General features: G+C 43.9%; 1 protein-coding gene across 2 annotated transcripts; it reads left to right on the top strand.

The window, feature by feature from the left end:
* On the top strand, positions 1–10,673 carry HRC (histidine rich calcium binding protein). 2 transcript variants are annotated; one of them, XM_044444635.1, is made up of 7 exons: positions 1–1,259; positions 1,703–1,785; positions 5,537–5,605; positions 5,755–5,806; positions 7,414–7,450; positions 7,886–7,961; positions 9,395–10,673. In XM_044444635.1, the coding sequence occupies exons 1-6, from the start codon at positions 152–154 to the stop codon at positions 7,920–7,922; spliced, it is 1,386 nt and encodes a 461-aa protein (XP_044300570.1). In that variant the 5' UTR covers positions 1–151; the 3' UTR covers positions 7,923–7,961; positions 9,395–10,673. The 2 variants fall into 2 exon arrangements, with proteins under 2 accessions (XP_044300570.1, XP_044300569.1); XM_044444634.1 differs by lacking the exon at positions 9,395–10,673 and having other exon boundaries at positions 7,886–8,864.
* Positions 10,674–11,759: the final 1,086 nt, after the last annotated feature.

Genomic DNA, 11,759 nt, shown 5'->3' with positions numbered 1-11,759 from the left:
TCGCTCACACCAACCCCAGGCTGGAAACAGTGTACTTCTACCCTTTAACTTTTCCTTGTATATCACCTGCCTTTTCTAGTTGCCTGTCTCTGAGACCTCTGCTCAGACATTTGGGTGCAAGCTATCTAGCTCCCACCCTTTCTTCTCTGCTATGGCTTCCTGGAAGGCCTGGGCACTCGGTTTCCTTCTGGTACTGCTCTGCTCATTCCAGCTCCCTACAGCACAGGGAGAAGAGCAGCACCACCATCATGACCAGCAACATCAGCACAGTGAAGTAGAGCAACATGGCCACAAGGATGAACATCATCATCACAAGGAACACCAGTACCATGGAGACCCACAAAGTGATGATGAAGATGCACATTACCATCATGCCACTCACCTCCATGAAGCAGGACATCACCAAGGAGTGCACCATACTGCAGTTCATGATGAAGAAGAGGAACATGATCATCACCATGATGGGCCACACCATGGTGAACACCATCACCACCAGCACAGTAACCACCATGATGGTGATGACGACGGTGATCATGGCAAACATCACCATCATGGTGAACATCATGGCGACCATCACCTTCATGGTGAACATCATGGCGACCATCACCACCACCACAATGATGAATATGATGAAGACCATCATCACGGACATCATGATGACCACCACCACCACCATCATGTTGATGAGGAGGAGGAGGAGGAAGAGGGTCACCACCACCATCATGAACATCATGGTGACCACCATCATCACCACTATCATAGTAGTGATGATGATGATGACGACGACAATCATGATGAACACCACCACCACCATCATGAGCATCATACTGATCATCACCATCACCATGAAGATGATGATGATGATGACGATGATAATGAACATGAACATCATCACCATAAAGAACATCATGGTGCCCACCACCACCACGATGATGATGATGACGACAGTGATGAAGAAGAACACATGAGTCATCACCATCATCACCATGATGAAGATGAAGATGGGGATGAGGATGAAGAAGAGAAGGAAAAAGCCCATAGACACCATCATGGTAGCCAACATCACCATAAAGAAGATGATGATGAGGAGGAGGAAGAACACCATCACCACCACCACCACCACCATGGTGCTGAAGAAGAAGAATCTGATGAAAATGCTTCTGACGAAGAAGATGAAGATGAACATGAAGGACACAAACAAAAGCACCACAAACATGAAGGCCTCAAAAAAGATAAGAAACACCATGAAAGTGAAGAAGGTGAGAGAAACAATGGTTGGGTCTGAAGGTGGTGGTGGATGGGAGGGATCATGGATGCTATTTTAGAGGAAACTGATGTGCCAGGAAAAGCGTGCAGTCCTACTTCCTGTCCTTTCCCTAGCCTTGCCCACTGACTTTCATTAATATCCCACATGGGCAAGAAATGGTATCTTCTCTCCTCTTAAAGAATCCTGTTTTTCACTTTTCCCCATGGAGACAACATATAGAAACTCTTCTCTGCCTGCCTTTCTTCAGATCCAATGCACTTTTATTCCACTTATTGGTAAACTCAGAAACCAGCTCTGCCCTCTTCAGCATCTCCAACTCACTAGGCCCTGATACCCACCTTGCCTGCCAGTTGCCCCTAGACCTCTTCCCCCTCTCACCATGAGAACCACAATGGGTTTGGACAGCTGTATCTGTGTCTTTCTTTTCCATTGAAGAAGAGGACGATGATGAGGATGAAGAGGATGATGACGACGAGTATGAGGCAGGCTCTCTTTGCCACTACTGTGCCTTCTGCAAGGTAGGAAAAGATAGATGCATGCTTACCCTCTCAGCTCTGTGCTATGGGCTCTGACTGGCAGAAAAGTATGATGTTAAAAGTGAGGGTCTCTTTCTCTGTGTGTCAGATGCATGCTTCACATCGTTTTCCATCCCTGTCCAGTTCCAGTCATAGATTAATCCACAGCATGTTGACTTCTCTACCTTCTCTGTGTCTGGCAGGACTTCCTTCTCATCAACCTTTGATGAGATACACAGCTAGCAGATCTGAGAATATTAGATAGTACATCTTACACAAGCTTCCATTTATTTGGATCCTTAGAGCAGAAAGGAGAACTCTACCTTTGTTTCTTGATTTCTCTGATTAAATGGTTTGGGCTTAGCAATGCCATGGAACCTCTTCATTTGTGGTTCTGTCTTTGGTGAGAGTTTGTACGTCTTTTGCACCTCTGTTTTGCCTTAATATGCATATGCAGTCTGAATATTCTGGCCCTCTGCTAGATTCCTGCTGTGTTCTTCCTTCATAGACCCCTGTGCTCTTCTCTCTTCCTTCCTGGCTTCTGTATACTTTAAGGGCAAAACTACGAATTAGAGAAATTCATGATAGGATTTTGTGGTGTTTTGATTTTTAATTAAAAACAGCCTAGGTGGAAATTAATTGGCTCATTTCAGTGGTGCTGGGTGATGGTATGCTTTCCCCAGTTCAAACTGTCCCCTTTTCAACTTGCTCTTTGACCCATTGGGAAAAACTTATAAGCGCCACTCTAATTTAGGGGTCCTAAATTGCTGTTAAATCAAAATGGACATACCAATGCTGGTAGGTCAGAACACGAGACACGAGTCACATGTAGTTTGGCCTTCAGGCTTTGACTTGCCATAGCCCCATAATATGCAAAGGCAACACAGATGAGCTAGAGTCCTTTTTGAAGGATAATATCCATCTTCTTTAATATTTTAAATGATTTTGTTGTATTATTGCATTGGATGTTATTTTATGGTTGGTTGGGACTTTTAATGACTGCGTAACACCCAAAGGCATTTATTAGCTGGACAGTATATAAATTTACTGTATATAGATTTATAGAAATGAATAAGAATAGTAATAATAATATAATAAATAATAATAAGAAATAAAATAAATATCATGGTAGATCTCTGATTTTAGGACACTGAGGTCCTGCCAGTGTGTGCACTCTGGTATGTGTGAAAAATGCATCAGAGCAGCTATTACTGGGCTGCTCAGTTTTACCCTTGTGTGGACACTAATAATCCTTCCCTTCCATGCCACATTCTTTCCTCTCATTTCTCTGAGCCTATAGCTATATTGTGAACTGATCTAATAGCAATTATCTTTCACAAGAGAACTGTAGATATCATTGTTCTGTTAGTGGTGCAGGAAGATGTTAAGCTAGTGATTCCTGAGCTACAATTCCCATCATCCCAGACCCCTGGCCATACTGGCTGGGGCCGATGGGATTTAAGGTTCCTCACCTCCAAGTTAGAAAATTTTCAGCACCCTCACCTAGCTACAATTCTTTAGGAGAAACCACAATTTTTTTACAGCATTATAAAAATCAATATACATTTGAAGTGTAGATATTTCCAAAGCTGAAAACCCTATAGAATCTGCTTTCTTGCTCCCTTTTTATGGAGGGCAATGAATACATCTCTTTTTCTGGAGTCTCTTCTGCTCCTTTCAAGTTGGAAGGAAAGTGAAGTTCAATGGCAGAAGGACACTTGCTTCATATGCAAAAAGGCCCCATTTGCAGTGCTCAGCAACTTGAGTTAAAAAGGATCTCATAGCAAGGGATGGGAAAAGGGTCCCCTACTTTTCTGCTGCTGCCAGTCAGAGCACATGAACCACAAGTGTGGCTCAAGCTAAGGCAGCTTTGTATGTAGTTGTAAACATTTTCTCAGCTTGGTGATGCAATGATGGAAAGAAAACCTTATCTGCTGGAAATCTTTATTTGCCTGTTAAAAGCACAGAAGACCTATTGGGGTGGGGAAAATGTTGCCCTGCCTGGGAAGATTGAACAGTTAAACGGCAGAAAGGAAGAGTTGGGAAAAGATGTGTGTGTGGATTCGACAAATAAGACCTGAAGATAGCACATCCCCTTCAAAACAGAGGTTCGGTACTTGTGGCATAGCCAGTGGTAACCAAAGATGGAAGTTTCAGTCCAACAATGTCTGGAATGACACATGGTCCCTATCCCTGCTTCTGAAGTTCCAGCATAGCAGGCCTGCTGTTAGCACCCAGCATCCTGGTTTCACCTGTCCCAGCACCCCCAAATTTTCACACACACACACACAGGTCCAGTGCTCCAAGCAGCAAGCTCTAGCTGCCATTTTAATTTCCCATAATCACCACCTACCTGCATAGCATCATTCTGAGACATTGTGGGAAAGTACAGTGGCATATCACAGCTTTCTAATGCTGCAGTTTCCTGCTGCTACCACCAGGGCCCATAAATATAGGAGCTGGCCCACCAAAAGGCACTTTCCCAGGGTCCCCTCAAACTTGGAATTGTCCCTGAAAGGGAGCAGGAGAGGGGAGGCCACCCTCTATGTCTCCTGCTCTATCCCTTCTCCAGTCTGGTTGCTCATTTATTCCACTTTCCCTCCTGTCCTACTGGCTCACAGCTACTGGAGGGGTGATGTGGGAGTCCTAGCAACTGCATCTTCTCAACTGCTGAACTGCAATCTGGAGATTCTTCCTGTACTTATAAACTCACCGCAGAAGAGTGAGCAGTGGTTACTCCTTGTGGATGGTGTTGTTATATTGCTTAGTCACTAGGTGGCCCTGGACTTGGTTGTGGCAAGAGTGGTTTCCTAGCAGTTCCCCCGATGTTCCTGGATTACAGCTCCCCTTACCCCCAGCCAGCATAACCAATTAACTAGGATGACGGAAACTGCATCCCAACCACATCTTGAGACCCAGTTTTGGGAATCGGTGCCATCTGTTTGCTGATGATGGAGAGACAAGAGACTAATCTAGCTTCCTTACTGGGGTCTCATTAAGCTTTCTATAATATTCCCCACGCAGAATGAATATTTAATCTCCCCCCTCCTGCTGGATTCCGAGATTCTACAGCAAGTATATAAAGGGGAGGACAACAAGATGAGAGCAGAACTGGGTAGGAGAAGGGCAGCAGTTTTGGTTGGGGTGTTTCCAAAGTGGTGGTAGGAAGAATGACCATATAGTCCCAAGAGATCAGACTATATCTGGGAAGCACCATCACTCTGCTATAGTCAGAGCATATGCTTTACAGCCAGAAAATCCCAGAGTCAGTCCTGCACATCTCCAGATAAGACCTCCAGCACTGCTTCCAGAAACCATGGATGTCACTGTAGATGCAGACTGAGATGTTGAGCTTCTTTCAGCCCAAGGTCAAATCCCTATTTCTTTTCAGAAAACTCCTGAGCTGCGTTCCAGTGGTGGGTAGAGCTGAAGGCAAAAGTGATATGGCCAAAACGCTAATGTATTTTAGCTGTGCATTTCAACCATGAAGAATAGGGGGGAAGGGCATTAAAGTAAGAAAACAACCAGCCAATTTGTGATCATGACAAAGGGGTTGGGGCAGGAAAAGGGAGCATCCGGGAAACCTTAGTAGCTAGATTTAGTCCTTCACCTAAACCTCTGACATAGATTATCCTGAGCTAGATGATTTTGTTGCAGCTTGCAGGCCAGAACTGCTCTGCTGATTTCACAATTCCCATGCTCAGTTTTTTTAATCTTTTCCTCTTTCTTTCCCTCCCTCCCTCCCTCTTTCTAGCACTGTGACGAGTGTGATAAGTGCCCCTGTAAAGAAGGAGACAGCAGTGAATACTGCACAAGCTGTCAGGTCAGTTTTGTCATGTTTTCCCATCACACTACTTCCCAATCCATCTCTTACTCCTTCCCCTACAAAAACTAGATTATCTGGTTTTGTGAACCTTAGCTGCTTTAACTATAACTCACTTGAAACCCCATTCCTGCATTTTTTTCTTACAGTACTGCCATTTCTGTTACATTTGCCCTGTATGTGAGACAGCATGTACGCCAGGTGAGTTGATTTCTTTTTGCAGTTTAGTGGGTGGAATCGGATGGGGCACTGTGGTGGTGGATCTGCATTGCAAGCCCTGCTAAACCATCTAGCTCAATGTATAGACTTGGTAGACCTTTCCACCCACGTCCCAGAGCTATTGTGAAAAAAACAGGAGAAAATAACCCATTGCACTCATTTCACATGCTAGCAAAGTTATGCTCAAAATCCTACAAGCTAGGCTCCAGCAGTATGTGGACTGAGAACTACCAGAAGTACAGGCAGGATTTCGAAGAGGGAGAGGAACTAGAGATCAAATTGCCAACATACGCTGGATCATGGAGAAAGCTAGGGAGTTCCAGAAAAACATCTACTTCTGCTTCATTGACTATGCTAAAGCCTTTGATTGTGTGGATCACAAGAAACTGTGGCAAGTTCTTAAAGAGATGGGAGTAGCAGACCATCTTATTTGTCTCTTGAGAATCCTATATGTGGGTCAAGAAGCAACAGTGAGAACTGGACACGGAACCACTGATTGGTTCAAAATTGAGAAAGGAGTTCAGCAAGGCTGTATACTGTCGCCCTGCCTATTTAACTTATATGCAGAGCACATCATGAGAAAGGCAGGGCTAGATGAATCACCAGTTGGAATTAAGATTGCTGGGAGAAATATCAACAACTTCAGATAATGCAGATGACACCACTCTAATGGTAGAAAGCAAAGAGGAACTAAAGAGCCTCCTGATGCGGGTGAAGGAGGAGAGTGCAAAAGTTGGCTTGAAACTCAACATCAAGAAAACTAAGATCATGGCATCCGGTCCTCTCACTTCCTGGCAAATAGATGAGGAATAAATGGAGGTAGTGACAGATTTTATTTTCCTGGACTCCAAGATCACCGCAGATGGGGACTACAGCCAAGAAATTAAAAGACGCTTGCTCCTTGGGAGGAAAGCTATGGCAAATCTAGACAGCATACTAAAAAGCAGAGACATCACCCTGCCAACAAAAGTGCGTATAGTCAAGGCTATGGTTTTCCCAGTTGCAATGTATGGCTGTGAAAGCTGGACCATAAGGAAGGCTGAGCACCAAAGAATTGAGGCCTTTGAATTGTGGTGCTGGAGGAGACTCCTGCGAGTCCCTTGGACCGCAAGGTGATCAAACTGGTCAGTCCTAGAGGAGATCAACCCTGACTGCTCTTTAGAAGGCCAGATACTGAAGATGAAACTCAAATACTTTGGCCACCTAATGAGAAGGAAGGACTCCCTGGAGAAGAGCCTAATGCTGGGAACAATAGATGGCAAAAGGAGAAGGGGACAGCTGAGGATGAGGTGGCTAGATGGAGTCACTGAAACAGTTGGTGTGAGCTTAAGTGGACTCCGGGGGATGGTGGAGGACAGGAAGGCCTAGAGGAATGTTGTCCATGGGGTCACGATGGGTCGGACACGACTTTGCGACTAACAACAACAACAATGCCACCTTGCACTCCTTGAAGAAAAGGTTTATCCAGATTAGAACTAAACTCAGCACAGTGTCTTCATAAACCTTGTTTTAATGGGAAGATGCCAGTCAAGATGAAGAGAGGAGAAACGCCCTAAATTTTTTTAATCTGATTTTTTCTTGTTCTACAGGAAGCATCGTAGATGAATTATCAGGAGCCTTATTTCAGTAAGTGGCAGCACCCGCCCCTCATTCAGTGTCTAATCTCAGAACAAAGCAGAGCCTAAACTGTAAATTCCACCCCTGCTCTTGGTTCTTGAAACAAACATTGTCTGAACCATTAACTCAGTTGGTCATGTTGGATAACTAGTATCTCCTACCCCTTAGTTTTCCTGAAATGGAAATAAAATATATCTTTAACAGAGTTATATACTGCTGACCATATTTAAATTATCTCTATGAAATCTCTCAACACATACTGATCTATAATGTTTGGAAGGGAGATTGTTTGAAAATTCTGTGTGTGTCAATTTGACCGCCTAGGAATAAGGCAGGGTGCTAATAAAAAAATGTACTGAAACCAGAGTGGAGAGTTACAGAAATAAAAAAGTGGGGAAATTATTGACCTCAGGCATTTAATCTTTTCTTCTCTTTCCTTTTCAGGACATTTGCCACCATCTTTGAGCAACAAGAGCATTGAAAAATTGGTGGAGAGGCCAAAACTAGGAGGGGGGAGCAGGTGACAAATTTTAGGGTCTAACTCCATATAAGGGGAGATTTGATGATTCTTCCTCCCAATAGATTTTTCCTGTTCCTTTTCTTCTCACAAATTCTCCCCCACATTTGTTGTTCTACCTATACAGTGTGTGTGGAGGCTCCCCTACCTTTCCCCAGCAGCTGAAATTGCAGCCTGAGGCAGGGAGGAATGGGATGGTTGATTTCAATTGGACAAATGGCAAGAAGAGAAAGGGCTAAGCTGGCTATCTCTTTTCTCCCTCCCCCACTATGCTCCCAGCTTTGGATGGCCCTAGTTAATTTTTGCTTTTAAAAGCACATGGAGAGAAAGAATCACAAATCTGTCAGTCTTGTGTAGTTCAGCCCATGTACGTTAGCAGGGAGGCTTCCCATGCAGGCCAGGGCCTGTTGAAGGACGAAGATCAGCATTTGACTGAGCTAGTCCACCTTGGCCCAAGGGACACCTAATGCCATGTCATTCCATGTCTCCCCAGATCATTGAGAGCTTGATTACTTTACGCCCCACTCCTGAGCAATAGGTCTAGTATTCCCATGCCATAGCTCAGCTTTTCCGAACTTTGGGTCCCTGGGTATTACTAGCCTAAGTTCTCATCATAAGCCATAGTGGCTGGGGATGATGGGAGCTATAGTGCAATACCATCTGGCGATCCAAGGTAGGTAAAGCCTTAGGGCCAATTCACATAATGTGACTGCATCTCTTGAGGAGTTACTGCAGGTCTGACTTTTACTGAAAAACATTGTGTAAAGCTTGATCTGTTATATTCGTTCTGTGTCAGTTCATTCTTACACTGGAGGTGTCACTTGTAACTGCAGCCATCAAGAGACAAACATCCCTGTGTGAACCAGCTTTTAAATTGCACTACAGACATAAAACTGCTTCAATACCTCTTTGACTGCTGTCATTTTCCCCCAAGGAATACCAGACATGGTTGCTTTTTTGAAGATGCCAAAGATCACCATGACCTCATAGAACAATTGCCACCACAATACCTTTCTGATTAGTTACTCATCTAAACTGGTAATGGTGCTTCTGGACAGAAGGCTCCTAATGCTATCAATCAAAAAACATTGTGTGGCTATTCCATATTTCCTTCCTTACTGGATATCTTTGTGGTAAGAAAAAAAAAGACAGAATCAAGAAGAGAGTTTCAGCAGGAGAGACAGTAATCTATACCCCTGCCACAACAATAAAATGCTATATTTGAAGCTGGGAGAATGCACAATAAAAGCCTTGTCTGAAAGCTAAAAGCCTTACTATAGTAACTACTCATAGCTTCAGACTGCACAGTCAAAGCAACAAACCAATTAGTCGTTTTAATAATATTATAGCCACAGTGTTAAGGAGTCTCCTGCACTTTCAGTGGTTATGCAAGGCAGATAATTTAAACAGGTGTAATTTACAACTCTCTCTTGCAGGGATGATGAAACATGTGGCCTTCCAGATGTTGGACTAAAACTGCTTATTCTTTGCCATTGGCCGTGCTTGCATTTATGTGAGTTGCACTCCAGCCACATCCTCCAGCCTTGATTGCCTAGCACCCGTTCTTTTCCCTGAAAGTCATGCTGCACTTCCTCTACGTAATTGTTGAAGATATGCGAAACCCTCTCTTCCTTTGCACCCTTTAACCTGGTGAACCCTGGAAAAAGGCCAGTGTCCAGGGCAAAGGCTAGTGTCATAGCTGGACACCTGCCAAGGACCTACAGCCCAGTAGTGATCCCATTGACATGAGTCCTTTTGATTTAAGCCTTCACGATTGCAGCCTGCTGGTTCACCCGCCCCTTGTTCTGGCCCAAGCAATGGTGGCGATGGTGGTGTGGTAAGGAGGACCTCACTAGTTTTCTCAAAGATGAGACAGAGCAATGGCAGCTGGTGCCAGTGGTGGTGAGGAGGTAGATTCACTAAGAGAGGTGGGGCCCATAGTGGTTGCTTTGCCCAAGGGCCCTATAAGTTCTGGAGCCAGCATTGCTAGGGGTGATCATTTTGGAAGGAAGCCACTGCCTTTTCTAGTGCTTTCTTCCTAGAACTACAACTTGTACATGAAACTGTATAGAGGAACCCACATTGCAAATTGGATTAGCATCCCCATGCAAAGGAAGACTAAATACAAACAAAAAATGGTTATGGACAATTGGCATATCCAATTGTTGTGATGTGGATTTCCTTTTGAGAAAGAGTGAATAGCATCAATAGGATGCTAGAACTCAGCCAGAGGGTGGTGATGGTTCCTAGTACTTCAAGGAACAAGCTCCATGTGAACAAAACCTGAAAACAGAACCATGAGGAGACTCAGTAGTTCTTCACTCCCTCATGCTTAAACTTATCTCCCCTTTCCTGTGAGGGACATTCCCTCTTCAGCTGCTTTATTTTTTCTTAATTTATAGCTATCTCTTCATCCTGTTTTCATAGGGAATCTTAAAATAGCCTTTTTTTGGTCTTCCTTCTGACATGGCTGTTCTGTTCTCTAAAAACCTTTTGCTAAAGCAAAGTTAATGGTAAATGGGGAAGGCGTGGGATGTGAAAGGGCATTTCCCCAGGCCTTTGCAAGTTTGTAATTAACCCAACATTTGCACATGCTCTTCCTCCAAGTATTTCCCCCCTTCCTTTCTGTAGACCAGCCAATGAACGCAAGGAACACAGTCGCACTGCTACCTAGAGTAGGAGAGAAAATTTAACAACCAAAAAGGATAATACTTTCCAGAAATGTGCTTATGCTCATTTATACAAATATTTGCAAACATGGAAATAATTGCTATAATTTCTATCCATTTCTCACATAGAGTCTCTTTAGTGAAGGAGAACACAATCTCACCTTCATAATGTCTGTCCTCAATATCTTGCCAAGAGAGTATATCTAAGATATACTGAATGCCTCCATATTGGTATTTCCTTGGCTAGTGTGTTATCAGATATGCTTATATTACTATCTGACTCACATGTGACCAGCAATGCTTTGACAATCAATTACTATTGGACAATTTGGGAGACAATATGAATGATTCAGAAATAGTGCTATTGATTCTTTCCTTCCCGCACAAAAATAGTAAGAAGAATGAGTTTGATCCAGACTTAAACAACAGTTAGAATATATCCCTTGAAATCAGCGGAACTTAATCAAAGGGCTAGGCCAAGGCATGTTGTTTCCTGAGGCAAAGGACAAGATAGTACCTGCTTTCCAGGTACAGAAGCCTACTTGCCTGGAATTAAGCATACTTCAAGACTGGCAATAGGACATCATCCTCCACTGCTAGCTTAGGGGTAAAGGGCAGACCGAGAGACATGGCTCTACCCTCCAACAACTCTATTCTGCCCTTCAGCCTAAGGCAGCCACTTCCCTCTGACTAATGATAGAGCTCACCTTGGTTAGTCATGATTAATTCAACTCCCATTTCCACTGGTCTATTGACAGTATGACTAAGTCTGTCCCACCCCATGTCTTCCCTTTTTGCTTAAGCAAGGCAGAAGAATATGGGATGATCACAACTTTTAGCCTTCCTGAGATGGGGGTCTGTGAGGCTAAAGGAGAGATGAATGGCAATAGTTTAGTGCCACCGCCACCACCAGTGCCCCAGTGACGGCATCACAAACAATACAGAAGCTAGGTACCCCTGACGTTAAGGCAGCAGTGAAGTCCTTCAAAAAGATAGCTGTGGATACACTCTCTGCTTGACAATTTAATTTAGGGTTGTTTGCATAGGAGGCAAGTACATCCACCTTTGTGCCCATGTTAGTTCAGCCAGGCAGCTGTTGGTTCACAGCCAATGCTGCTTGCTCAGAGGAGCA

This window comes from Varanus komodoensis, unplaced genomic scaffold (assembly GCF_004798865.1).
Source record: "Varanus komodoensis strain SLA01 unplaced genomic scaffold, ASM479886v1 scaffold45, whole genome shotgun sequence".
Lineage (NCBI taxonomy): Eukaryota > Metazoa > Chordata > Lepidosauria > Squamata > Varanidae > Varanus > Varanus komodoensis.
This window is presented reverse-complemented; position numbering and strand designations above follow the sequence as displayed.